Source organism: Erithacus rubecula (genome assembly GCF_903797595.1).
Source record: "Erithacus rubecula genome assembly, chromosome: 29".
NCBI classification, from domain to species: Eukaryota; Metazoa; Chordata; class Aves; order Passeriformes; family Muscicapidae; genus Erithacus; species Erithacus rubecula.
This window is the reverse complement of record NC_136681.1, coordinates 3,802,689-3,815,373: the sequence shown is the minus strand read 5'-3', so window position 1 is coordinate 3,815,373 and position 12,685 is coordinate 3,802,689. Positions and strand designations below refer to the sequence as shown.

At 47.4% G+C, this 12,685-nt stretch overlaps 1 protein-coding gene across 1 annotated transcript in view; it reads right to left on the bottom strand.

The window, feature by feature from the left end:
* The window catches only part of UNC5D (unc-5 netrin receptor D), a 73,597-nt gene that overhangs the window by 31,208 nt on the left and 29,704 nt on the right, over positions 1-12,685 (bottom strand). The window contains exons 3-4 of the mRNA XM_079328990.1: positions 10,715-10,858; positions 7,506-7,609 (exon numbers count right to left, since the gene is read on the bottom strand). Coding sequence (XP_079185116.1) covers positions 7,506-7,609; positions 10,715-10,858 — 248 coding nt within the window. The remainder of the gene's footprint in view (positions 1-7,505; positions 7,610-10,714; positions 10,859-12,685) is intronic.

Here is a 12,685-nt window from a genome sequence, read left to right as displayed (position 1 = left end):
ACCTGAGAGATCATTCAACACCTTTAGATTCGTTAAGAAATCATCTTTTTTACACATTGGAAACAGCATTTAACCCCAAACTCTACAGAAATACAATTGTTAGTTAAACGTGTGACGTATCACTGAGTACTAAATGCAACAGGCACCAGAATCACAACTCCCTGCTTTCTCTCTTAATGCTGTTTACAACTGAAAAAGGTGTTGATCTCTGTGCCCAGAGGCAGAACATTCCCTGAACCATTGAAACATTTCAGTGTCACCACTGGTGAGGCCTCCAGCTGGTCCAGTCCCCACTTCCATCACTCAACTCCCCAATTCCCTGCAGGACTCGCTCACACAATCGTCCCCGTGATTACAAACACAATGATAAAGTCTCACAACTTATCCTTTCATGTTCAAGCATTCAAAATTAAAAACATTTCTGGCAACAGAGGCAAGGAAAACAGACACCAGTGCAAAGCAGCACATCAAACCCAGAGAGGCCCCAGAGCACATGTCTGTATAAAAAGGAATTATCTATTCAGGGGAACTACAAAGTTATCTCTCTTCTTTTTTCTTTCCAGTTTAGCAATCTAATTCAGAAGTGCTTTGCTCCAGCATTTCTATTTCATGACCTCGCTACCTCCTGGCTGTATTGATTTATTCACAACGAGACAAATCTCAGAAGGAAAACAAACATTTTTCCTGCTGGAAGAAAAGCCCGAGCACAGTCCCTCATCCCAGGGCTGTGTCCAATAAAGGGACTGAAGAGTCCCCAAGGGCTGCAAAATGGACAAAAATCAGGAGGAGAGGCACCTGGAGATGCTGTTGAGGGGATGGGAGCAGGGCTGGAGGTGCCACTGGCTGGTGCAGGGACACAGGGGACAGGTGGGAGAGTTATTGGAGAGTGGCAAAAAGAACAATGCAACATAATTCTTCGTGTAATGGAGGAGCAAAAAGAGAGAGAGCTTTTACTTAAAGAAACACTGCACTTATATAGGGTAGTTCGTGCCATACAGAATAGAAAAGGTTCATTGGGCCAAGAAGGCAACACCTCTTTGAAAACATGCTTTCTGCAAAACATCACATCTCTCTCGTTTCCAGCAGGTGTTTAATCATTGCTATAATTTCTTGTTCTTGAGCAGCCTGAGAAAAAGCTGCTTTCTTGGCTCCCAGCAGTATCCTAATGACACAGGGTGATGGATTTAACAAGAGGGGACAAGTGGGGTGATGGATTTAATATATTCAGGGCAGTGGAGGAGCCCAGAGTGTCCTGCAGGGCCTTGGAGCAAACCAGGGCTGGGAGGGGAAGGGCTGGAGCAGCTCTGCCCTCAACCTCAGGGAGTCCTGACCACTCAAACTACCCCAAATTCCCCTGCTGCCAGAATAACTCACAGAACAGGAACACCTGGAGCAGCAGGTGAGGAAGGGCAAAGCGTGGCTGAAGGTGCAACAGCATCAAACAAATGGAATTTGGAAATGGAACTGGTTTTGCGCTGCTCACAACAAACACCTCAAACAAAACAGTTTTAACTGAAGTTTGATAGAACAGAAAGGCTGACACATCATTAGACCCCCTTGTTATAAAATCAGTCCAGACCAGCATGTCCTGTACAAGCCAAGACAGCTCTCAATCTCTGCTGGATAGGAAACCATAAAAATTATGAATTTGCTCTTAAAAGCAGCTAAAAGCCTCAATCTAAATATCAGGTCAGTCACAAATGAGACATTGCACATACCCTGAGAGTGAAATATCTCCGGTGAAAAATGGAACACATTTATTGGAACTCGTAGCTAATATCCCTTAAAAGCAGAGCAAATATTGCTCTTGCAGATCCACGAGCACCTGGACAAATGCAGGCTGTTTGCACTGAGCAATCCCACCCTGCCTGTGCTGCAGCAGGATTCATGGCAGGCTGGAAGCCTCAGCCTGCTTTGCTGGGGTGTTTTACTGCAGCCCCATTATCCTGCCCATTTTAGTGAGCGTGTGCCAGCCCCATAAATACCCAAACCTATGTAAAACAGGCTCTGGCTGCTTCTGGAGCCCTCGCAGCTTTTGAATTTTATGTGGGTTTCACGTTGTGTTGATGTGCTCGCAGTGCAATGTGTGCTGCCCAGAAGAGAAATGATTTTACATTTCCATTAAAAGCCCTGGTGGTAAATAAACCCTTGGAACTCAGGCAGATATTCCTGGGAACATCTACAGCACTCCATTAAAATGTCAGAATCTGTGTTAAACGTTTGAAAAAGCAGCAGTGGATACAACACATTTAAATCTTAAATATATGCATATATTATGTGATAAAGATATTTTAAAGTATTTCACAAACCTCTGCAGAGCACTCAACAGTAATAGTTCAGCAACAGTAAACTATCAGTAATCGTTTAGCACAACAGCTGCCCTTTTATTACAAGAGAAACCCAAACCCAAAACAAAAGCAAAGCAAACAAAAAGAACCCAAAACTCCTGAGAGCTCCACCACAAGCAGAACAGAGAGGAGATGCAGGGAGAGCTGTGAGCTCCTGCTAGTGCTCAAATATCGGGTTCATTCATAACAAAGGGATTTAGGGGAAATTTTAAGGCTCAGGCTTGAACCTTGGGCCTCACTATGGGTTTGGCTGCCGCTCCCTCTCCATCCCAAGATGTTCCAGGTGGGAATTGGCTCCCCCAGCTCCTCCCTTCAGGTCCAAAACCCCTCAGCATCATTCAGGTAAAGATAAGCAGAGTCTAGTGAGCTGAATTTGGGGTTGGGTTTATTAATTTTAAAGCCTGATATTTATAAATCTCTAATATCTAATATTTTATGCCCTTTATTAGCAGAGCAGGGAGGTTTCTGAGGGTCAGGACAGGGCAGTGGTGACAGAAATGCTCTGACAGAACTGATGAACCCCCCCGGGGCAGTTTTAGCCCCATTTCCCAGTCTCACACCTGCAGATTTCAGATTTTCAGATTTCCACATCACACCCAGGCTGAGGAGGTGACCAAAGCACTCCTGAAGCTTCACTCCAGCACGGGGAATGGCAGCTCCCTGTCCAGTCAAGGGAACATTTAAAAATCTGATTTTCAAGCCCACTGAATGAAACAGGAACAGCCCTGACAGCTGAGAAATCCAAATCCCATTTGTCACTGATGGAGGAGAGAACAATGACACTCCCCCAGCACACCTGCCTGAAGGATTACCAGCCACCAAAACACTTCTTTTCTTGCTGCTGTACCCGACAGAATTAATATTTTACACTCTGAGGCACTAATAAGGCCGAACACACAGCCCAGAGATTATCCCAAACTTCATTAAATGGGTGTTGACCGCGGATTTTGCAGGTTGCAGCTCAACCCTGCTGTGACAGCAGCCCCAGGGCAGGGGGAAGCAGGTGCTGGAAGGAATTAGCAGCTGTGAAGCATCGAGCAGGGTGGAATTTGTTGTGTTTGCAGGACCTGCCAGTCACCCTGATTGCTCCTGAGCTGCTCAGGGTGACAGAACCGAGCTGTCCCTGCTCCTCATCACTGGAAACACTCCTGCCACCCACTCCAGAGAGGAAAACCCTTCTGGCAGAGCCAGAAACTGAGAGCTCTGAGCTGGGTGAGCTCAGCTGGGGCTGAAAACTCCTGCCATGGTCTGTGACCCTGCAAGGGAAGGGTTAAAGGACTTGTGCAAACAGCAGCGAATTGAGGAGAGAATCTGGGAGGGTGGAACTGCAAAACTTGGAACTGGACAATTAACCCCAATATATAAGCAAACCAAAACTTAGAGAAATGTGAAAACTCATGGGGTCCATGTTGGGCAGAGCCTTGGCCGGGCTCTCACACTGCCCAAGGTGAATCCTTTAAAAGCCTTTTAACAAATCCCATTTTATTCCTTTAACTCTGCCCAGCCTCTGCTCCAGGCACCTCTCCAGAGCCCAGAGCTGACTCCTGCTCCATCAATAGTGAAAGAAAGGCTCGGGTCCCACCAAGCCCGTGCCAGCAGAGACTCTCCAGAGCTGAATCAACATTTGCCTCAGCGGGGGATTTTCAGCTGCTCTATTTAAATGCTGAATTTTCTTTTTCATTTCGATGCTTAACTCATAAAAACTGAATTTATTTGGGTTGGGTGCTGATGCCTGCAAGCACAGCTGCTCACCAGCTCTCTCTGCTTGCTATGTAAATGCATGAGAAGAGGGTTTAAAAGCCTTTTCCAGCCTGCCCAGCACTGGGATTTGGGTTTTCTTCCTCTTTTACTGCTGTGCTGATGCACCCAGGGTGCCCCAAAGCACCCCCATGTAAAACGATCTCATTCCCTGCTTTGTAGAGAACTCTGGAGATGGGAAACCTGCTCTCAAAGAGTGCAGGGACAGAAATAAATCCAGAGTGGGTTATAGGGGCAGAAAGACATCCAGGGTGGGATGCAGCAGCTTCAGGAGCAGAGCCAGCTGCAGGATGTGGTACCTGGGGCTGTCACTCGGAGGGAGGTGCCTGTCCCTGGATCCAGAGTGGTTTCAGAATTCCCACACCATTTGTAATCCCTGTGTGGATTATTCAGATACCCCTTTAGGGCCCCCTTGGAACTTTCTCCCCTAAAATAAGAAATCCTTCCTTAGCATGACTCATGTTAGAGAAATGCTCACAGCCCTGTAGGTCCCCTGGTATCTTTTAGATTTTCCATTGATCTTTATCTTTTATAGGTGATTGGTCACTTCTTTACCTAAAACCTTATAGTAATTGGATAGCTTTCAATTTATAATTCTACTGTTCGGTTCTCAATCCACCTTAACCCTATAAAACTCCCTTGATATTCTATGTATTTGGATTTTGCTGCTACACCCCTTTGAAGAAATAAAGGTGCCTGCAGAACCTCTGTGCAGCATTTATCTGCTGATGGGCCATTCAATCCCAGTGCATGATTGATAAAATTACATCATCCCACTGGGAGATGCTCCACCCAGGGGGAGGAGCCAAACATTTCCTACCCAGATAAAAACTGAGATTTGGAACAGCAGAGCAGCCTTTCCCACTGGATTCCAGAGGAAAACCAGACCCTTCCACATCATCCCTGCACCTTCAGAGGAAACTGCACCTTCTCCAGGAGCACTGCTCCAGCTGAACCACATCTGCCCCTGCAGGAGGATGCAGCACCATGGAATGGGACTGTGCCACCACCCTGACTGACTGACTGTGCCAGCTTGGATTCTGACTCTGGCAGTGTTTGGGATTGTTCTGTGTAATACTGCATTTCTATTGTAATTTTCCTAGTAAAGAATTGTTATTCCTATTCCCATATCTTTGCCTGAGAGCCCCTTAATTTCAAAATTATAATAATAATTTAGAGGGAGGGGGTTTACATTCTCTGTTTCAAAGAGAAGTTTCTGCCTTTATTGGCAGACACCTGTCCTCCAAACCAGGACAGTTACTGGGTTTAAAAACCATTTGCCACTCTGAGCCATGTGAGCAGAGCAGCCCCACGAGCTGCTGTGGCTGGGAAATCCATTTACACAAGCTGGGTTTGAGCCATTTTCAGACATGTCCAGAGTGTGGATCCAGCCCTTTAATCCACATTCTCCTGACTGGTTTTGTACTTGTGTGCAGAAATGAACACGTGTAAAAGCAAACTTAATCTGGCTGCTCCCATTGCTGCTCCCTCCTTCTGGAACAGATGGCAGGAACAGACACTGCTCCCAACTAAACTTAATTTGCAGGAATTCTGCCTTAAATCCCTCCTGGGAGCTCTGATTGGGATCCCTGTGTGATCCCTGCTAATCCTAAATTCCCGTTCCTGCACAAAGGCATGGCCAGGGGTGGCCCCCAGGGCATCAGCACCCCTGGGAGAGCAGCAGAGATTTCCTGACAAGCACTGAGAGCCACTCACTGAGTTCTGCATCAGCACCAGATGAGAGGATCTGAGCAGTGATCAGCCAGCACAGGGAATGTGTCTGGATTTTGGGAAAACAGCATTCCTGAAGTTCTGCACTTGGAATAACCAAACCCTCCTGTGGGAGAGGCTCTGGCAGGAGCAGGGATGGGCTGGAGCCTCCTCCCCCTCATTTCCAGTTCTCTTTGAGTTGAACAAACCTCTACCATCAGCACCCACTTTGCATCTCATGAAACACCAGACCTTTGCCCCGAGTTATTTCCAGTCTTATGTTTCCATCCAAACTCTAATGCAATCAATTTTTGGATCAGAACCAGGACTCGCTGCCAGCACTGGGTTTTGAAATGCTCAGCACTGCTCAGCACCCAGGAACAATTGCTGGGGGAGCCTTTGTGGCTCAGGTATTCCCCAGTTAATCAGGCCAGGCTGTCCTTTAACTGGAAATAAAGCCGAGTTTATCCCCCCAGCCCAGAGCCAGGGCTGCTTTAACAGGTTTAACCCACTTTCTAAAGACACTGAATTATTTCCAGCAGACTCTTTGTCCTGATGAGCCCAGAATTAGCCCAAGCCTTTATGGGACGTTTTATTGGCCAAAGCAAATCTGACCTGGTGAGATTTGCCAGCTTTATTAGCAGCAATAACAATTTTACTGTCAACAGCAGTAAATCAGGGTTCATTGGGAACTCCACCACTTTTATCTGGAACAAGCAATTAAAATGTCAGGTTTTCATTGGACATAATTCCTACCATCCACAGAAGACAGACTCCCTGTTTAAGTGGGGAATGTAAAGCTGCCAGTTCAAAGAAATCCAAAATTCTCCAGACCAGAAATTCAACCAGACCAAGGCTGAAACTCAGCCACTCACTGAGCCCTTCCCTGCCTCTTTTTCCTCTCCTTCAGCACTTCTGCCTCGCTGCTGGTGTCTCTGCATTTCTCCTCTTTATTTCCAGACACATCTGCTCCAATCTCTCCTCATTAACTAAAACCATTTCTTTGGGGTTTAGTTTCCTTTTCCTCCCTCAGTTATTACCAACCCCAGCCACGCTGGGGATAAGGGGCAAAACCAACTCTTGATCCAACTGCTCTCACTCCCCAGAAGGTGCTGGAGGGAACTGCAGGGTGCAATTAAAAATTCAATGTTTCCTTGGGTTTTTAAAGCCCTGCAGTGGATTTTTAAGCACGACCCACTTGGAACCTCTCCCTCCAAGAGCAGCCTGGTTATTGCCATTTTAAGGCATCCCCGTTGTTTTCCTGTTAAGATCCAGCTCTCATCACAAAAAGACTGTTTAAAGCGAAGCCAAACCCCACCAAATTATTACTTGCAGCAGATTTTCTCTCCCCAGCAACCATTTATCATAACATTTTTAGGTTTGCTTTTTACTTTGTCTTGTTTCTTGAGGAGAAAAGTAATTCCTGGGAAAATGTGCAACAATCTGCTTTCAGTTCAGAAGCGCAAGACTTGAAAATAGCTCGAAAACCAAGATTTCTCAGCAAACAGTCCAGAATCTGGATAAAAAGCCACACTTTTGTAAACCTAGCGAACCACAAAAGGAGACTTGGGGGAGAAAAGCACCGGGACCAACAGTTGCAGCACACACAGGAGCTGAACCCTTGGTTTCCCCCATCCTTCCTCACCCCAAAGCTTTTTCTTGTGCCCCTGTGCCCATCCCAAACCTCACCTCAGCAGCAGGGACGCCCTCGGGGGGCCGGCAGTGCAGGACAATCATCCCCTCAATGGGAACCTCCTTGCCCTGGGGGTCTTGCTCAAAGTTCTTCCGTAGATCTGCAGGGTTGAATGCAAGAATTAATTACAACTGTCATTCCCTGGATGCAAGAATTCATCAGGGTTGGCATTTCTTGGATTCAAGAATTCATCACTGTTGGTATTCCTGCCACAAAGCTCAAGGGGGCTGCAGGGTGAGTGACCCTGGCACTCCCATGACTCTGGCACTCCCAGGGTGGCACTGGGCAGCCCAGAGCTCCAAGATACCCCAAATCCCTGGATCCCATCACCTTCATCTCTGTTCCCATTTCTTCACTCTTCAAACCCATCGGTGTTTGACACAAGCAGTGCCAGAATCCCCAAGGCCCAGGCTCCTTCCCATCTCCAGAGCCTTCCACAGCTGCAGAGCTCAGGGCAGGAGCCACGAGGAACCCCCAGGGTGGAATTGAACTGGAACCCAGTGAACCCAGCAGTATCTGATACCTTGATCTGTGCAGATCTCACCTTGAGAGCTGCAGGGGGAGCAGAAAGGGGCTGGGAGCTGTCACAGCACAAGCTGGCTTGTTGCTGGGCAGACTGCTCTCCATATAGGGAGAAGCAGCCTGGTGGGATGAGTAGTCCCTCCAGGGAACAGGCTAGGACAAATTTGGATACAGGTATTCAAAATTGGAGACAGGTATTCAGACCTATGGGTTCCAGCCTGGGCTGCAAAGGCTATTCAGAGAGCTGGGACAGCCTCAGCTTTGGCCAATCACAAGTGCTATCCAAGGAACATTAAGAAGGTTATTTAAGCAGCAAGCTGAACAACAAAGGTGTTTTTTGTCACGTGACCACAGGGTGTACGTGTCCCTGTCTCGGTATTTATGCCATTGATGTCACAACTGGTGACCCCGATGTGATCACACAGCTAGCCATACTGGGGAGAAAGAAAGAATGCCCAAAAAGAGAGTCGAGGTAATATTCTAGCCACAAGGGAGGAACACCCAAAAAGAGAGGTGGGAAACAGCTGGCCTAGAGCCAGGAGTCGTCTTAGAGATGGGAAAATCCCAGAATCCCAAAATGAATGAGGTAAACACCTTTGAGATCACAAAGTCTAACCTGTGACTATTTCCACGCTGGGGACAAGCTGCTTCACTCCTGACACCACTGCCCAGCTGATAACTGAGGTTAAGAAATGTCCCAGAGCCACTGCAGCACCTCTGGGCAGAGCAGAGCAGACACAGCCTGGATCCAGCTGGGATCACTGGATCCCAAACACGCCTGGAATTCCCCAAACCCTCAGGGATGTGCCTGGCTGCTGGAGGATGCTCTGTGAGAAGCTCCTTGTGTCTCAGGCTGCACTGAGGGGATTTACTGACTTCATTCCCAGCTGATGGAACAGAGCCCTGGTGCTGCATTTTCCCAAATGTGAGCAAGCTGCAGGGAGGTGCTCACAGTGACTGCATGCTCCTTTCCATGATTCTTTGTTAATGTCGATTTTCCCCCCCAGATAATGAATTTCTTTTCCAGTGCTCTCTTTAAGAAGACATTCATTAACAGCCAGGCTGTGCCTGTGCCTACAAATGCCTTTATTAGGGTGAAAAATGGAGCAGGATCCCTTTGCTCTGCCTTCCCCACTACCACAAAGAAATACTCACCTGCTTCTCTGGAGAAATATAAAGTTCTGCAACACTGTGGGCTTGACTCACAATTCAGAAACTTCAGGATTTTAGTGCAAAACCAAAAAAAAAAAAAGGATGAAATAAAGCTGCTGGTTCCTCAGTGCCAATCCCAGAGGTGCTGGGAGAATGTTCTGGGTTCTGTCAGGTATTGAAACTGCAGGGTCTCATCCCTGATCCTCACAGAGTGATCCCCAAGCTGTAAATCCTACCCCAGGGTGTTCCTGAAGAGCCCCTGCAGAAGAAGCCCTCCAGAACTGCTGCTTTTCCCATCAAAACACTCAGAGTAGCCCAGGAAGGGGCAGAGAGCAGCTCGGCTCCCACAAAACCCCCCCAGGCACCCCCAGAACACGCCAGAGCTCTCTGGGGTTAATGGGGTCTCAAAGGCACTGGGAGCAAGAGCTGCTCCCACAGTGAGGGGTTGAAAAGCCCCAGCACACAGCTCCTGCTGCTCCTGCTGAGCCTGGCTCAAATTGCCATTTTGTGGGGCTGGGAAATCACAGCGCGGAGAAAAGTCAATAAAAATTCAATTCAGATAAAGGTCCTTTCAGCACGGCAATGCAGGGGAATTATTGGCTCAGTGTTATGACAGTTAATGCAGTGAAATAAAAAATTGAATTTGCACGTATTTAGACATTCCGACTGAATCAGCCAACAAAAAAAAAAAAAAATAATCCACCATTAATGAAATGAAGGTTTTCTTACACCATCCTTTTACCTCTGACAAATGTTTGTTTTAGCCTGTTAAATGTTTATCCTGGTAAAAGACACCTTTTTGTATTGTCAGGAGCTGCTGGAACACTCCCTGCAAAGTCTCCCTCCAGGTTCTCCCTCTGCTCCTCTCCCAGCTTTCTGCAGGATGCACCTCCTTTCCCAGGAGAGCAAAGGGAAGATCCTAGCTGGGGTTCAGAGCAAAAGGGTTCACCAGAGACTGGGGGAAGCAGTCCCTAAATCCCTAAATCCCTGAATTGTCCCGAATCCTCCACTGGTTCTGCCATGAAAACATCCCAGGCCTGAATCCAAGAGTGGAATGGGGCTTGGAGCAGCTCCTGGTGACACTTTTATATTTGGGGTTGTGTCCCTGCTGTCCTTCTGTGGGATTGTGGAGCGTTTCCCCTTTTTGCACCTCCCAGTGACAGTTCTGTGTTTGGGGTTGTATCCCTTCTGTCCCTCTATGAGGATTTGGAGCATTTCCCCTTTTTGCAGCTCCCAGAAGGGTCTGTGTCTGATGAGTGACGACCCCACAGCACAGGCAGGACGTGAGGAGTGGGGGATCATCCCCACCTTCCCTACAAGGGACAGCATCTCCACGTTTTGTTCCCTGCCAAGAGCAGCTGCAGGATTCCCTGTCACCTTTGGGATGGGTTCATCCCAAAAAAGGAGGGAAGGTGACTTTTACCTGTGCTTCCTGGGGTTTTTCCTGCAGGGACTCAGGTTCCTGATCACACCCACTGACATTTAACCAAACCCAGTGTTGGGAGCCCCCAGAGAAGCAGGATCTACTTACAGGCGATGCGCACCGACGCCTTCCTGCTCTTGGAGGTGCCCAGGTGGCTCCAGGCCACGCACTGGCACCAGTAATCCTCGGGGCCATGGAAATCCTCCACCTGCTGCCTCGTCACGTTGATGGAAACCTCTCGCACCTTCAGCCCTGGGGGGAGAGGCACAGAGTCAGCAGACGGCTGAGAGACCCAAACCTGCCCTTTAATTGATTTACCAAAATATGAGTATTGGTCTAACACTGATACTCAGCTCTGATGGACAAAAGTCTTGCTAATTTAAAGTTAGAAAGTGCATGTTTATTCACCGTGAGGGAATCTAACACGCACTGCAAAACCACAGGTAATCACAGTTTATTTCTTGACAAAGGATTCAAACAAATACATGTTCATAATAACAGCCCCTCCCATCCCCACTTCCTATGGTAATTAGCTAGAATAGCTATTAAGCATGCGTGATTGACTTCTTAAATTAAGTCTGGGGTCGTTTTCTCTGGGAGGGGTCTTAAAAGGAGGAAGTAAGGCGAGTCTTCCTCATCCTAACTCTTGACCTTTTCTGTCAATGACAATACAAATGATTTCTGGGGATAGTCCAGTTTTTCAAAGAACGTGTTTCTGGTTGCATTGTCCGTGTTCCTTTGGATCTGCTCACTGGTTTCGTCTTTTCCCATTGTAAGCGCAGCTGAGCAAACATAAAATGTCAGACAATAAATTATATAAGTTTCAGATAACTACTCCCTTCTAACTTCTAACTTTTAATTATTTCCAGCAAGGTAACTAAAATCCTAATTTTCTAAGATTAGTGTTTTATAATCAGCGATGCTGTTTTCAGCCAGGGCAAAACTCATGCAGTGGCACTAATTAAATCCTGGGAGATGAGCAGGTCACACTGCACCGAGTTCCAGGAATTACCCCCAGTGTGATCTTTGCAATTCCTCATTTCTGGTGCCTCCTTCACCCAGGATGTTTGCCTGGAATTCAATCATGGGCAATAAAAATGTATTTCAATGACATCTCCATGCCCTTGCAAACCTCCCTGGGGCACAGGGGGAGCTGAGCATCCTCAGACCAGGAGCATTTAAGGTAAATTCCAGAATCCTCCCACACCTTTTGTGTGGCACCCCAGACCTGCAGCCACCTTGGCATGACAGCCTTGGGAGAGGAAATCCAATCCAATCCAATCCAAACCTGGCACTGGGAAACATTTGAAAGAACATAAAATGGAAATAGAAAACATCCAGGCCTTGTTCTTGCTCCTCTCTCCTCCTGCAGTCCCCAGGCTGTTATTTCCCCTCCACTGGAAATGGAGGCAAACCCAATCTCACTGTATTTCATGCCTGTAGAGTTTATAAAGCAGCAAGAATTCTAAACCTGAACTCCATAAAAATTGGCTTCCACTTAATCTCAGGCATCATTAACAGCTGGGCAGCCACTCCTCAAAGGCACTGGGAAGTCACTGTGCTCCTCTGGCAAAGGAGGGATGGGGTTCACTGGGGCTGCTCCAAAAGGGGAAACTCAGACAAGCTTTAAATCCTGCACAAAAATACCGAATATTTCACACTTTTCCAGCAACAAGAAAAGGGGATTTATACTTCTTTTCATGAAGCCTGGCTTACAATGAAAGCCAAAGACAGGGACAAGCCCTTGACAGCTCCCCAAGTTGTCACAAGAATCCCTTCAGCCCCTCAAATATTTATTCCCCCTGTAACAAACAAGCACAGGTTTCCTGGCTGCTTTTATTTGCATTTTGTTTTTCCCTGTGTCGATGCCGTTTGGAACAAAACTGTTTACAAAGCCTCCCTTTAGTCCCTGACACGGTGACAACAAACCCTGAGGAACAAAGGCTCTGCCAGAGACCCTGCCAGGAAAATGCACCCCCTGAACGGAGCCATCCCTGCTCTGCCAGCCAGGAATCCTCGGGTTCTGGCATCAAAATGTTTTCAGAGAGATCTGTTCAGGTTTAAGGTAAGAGAAGCCCC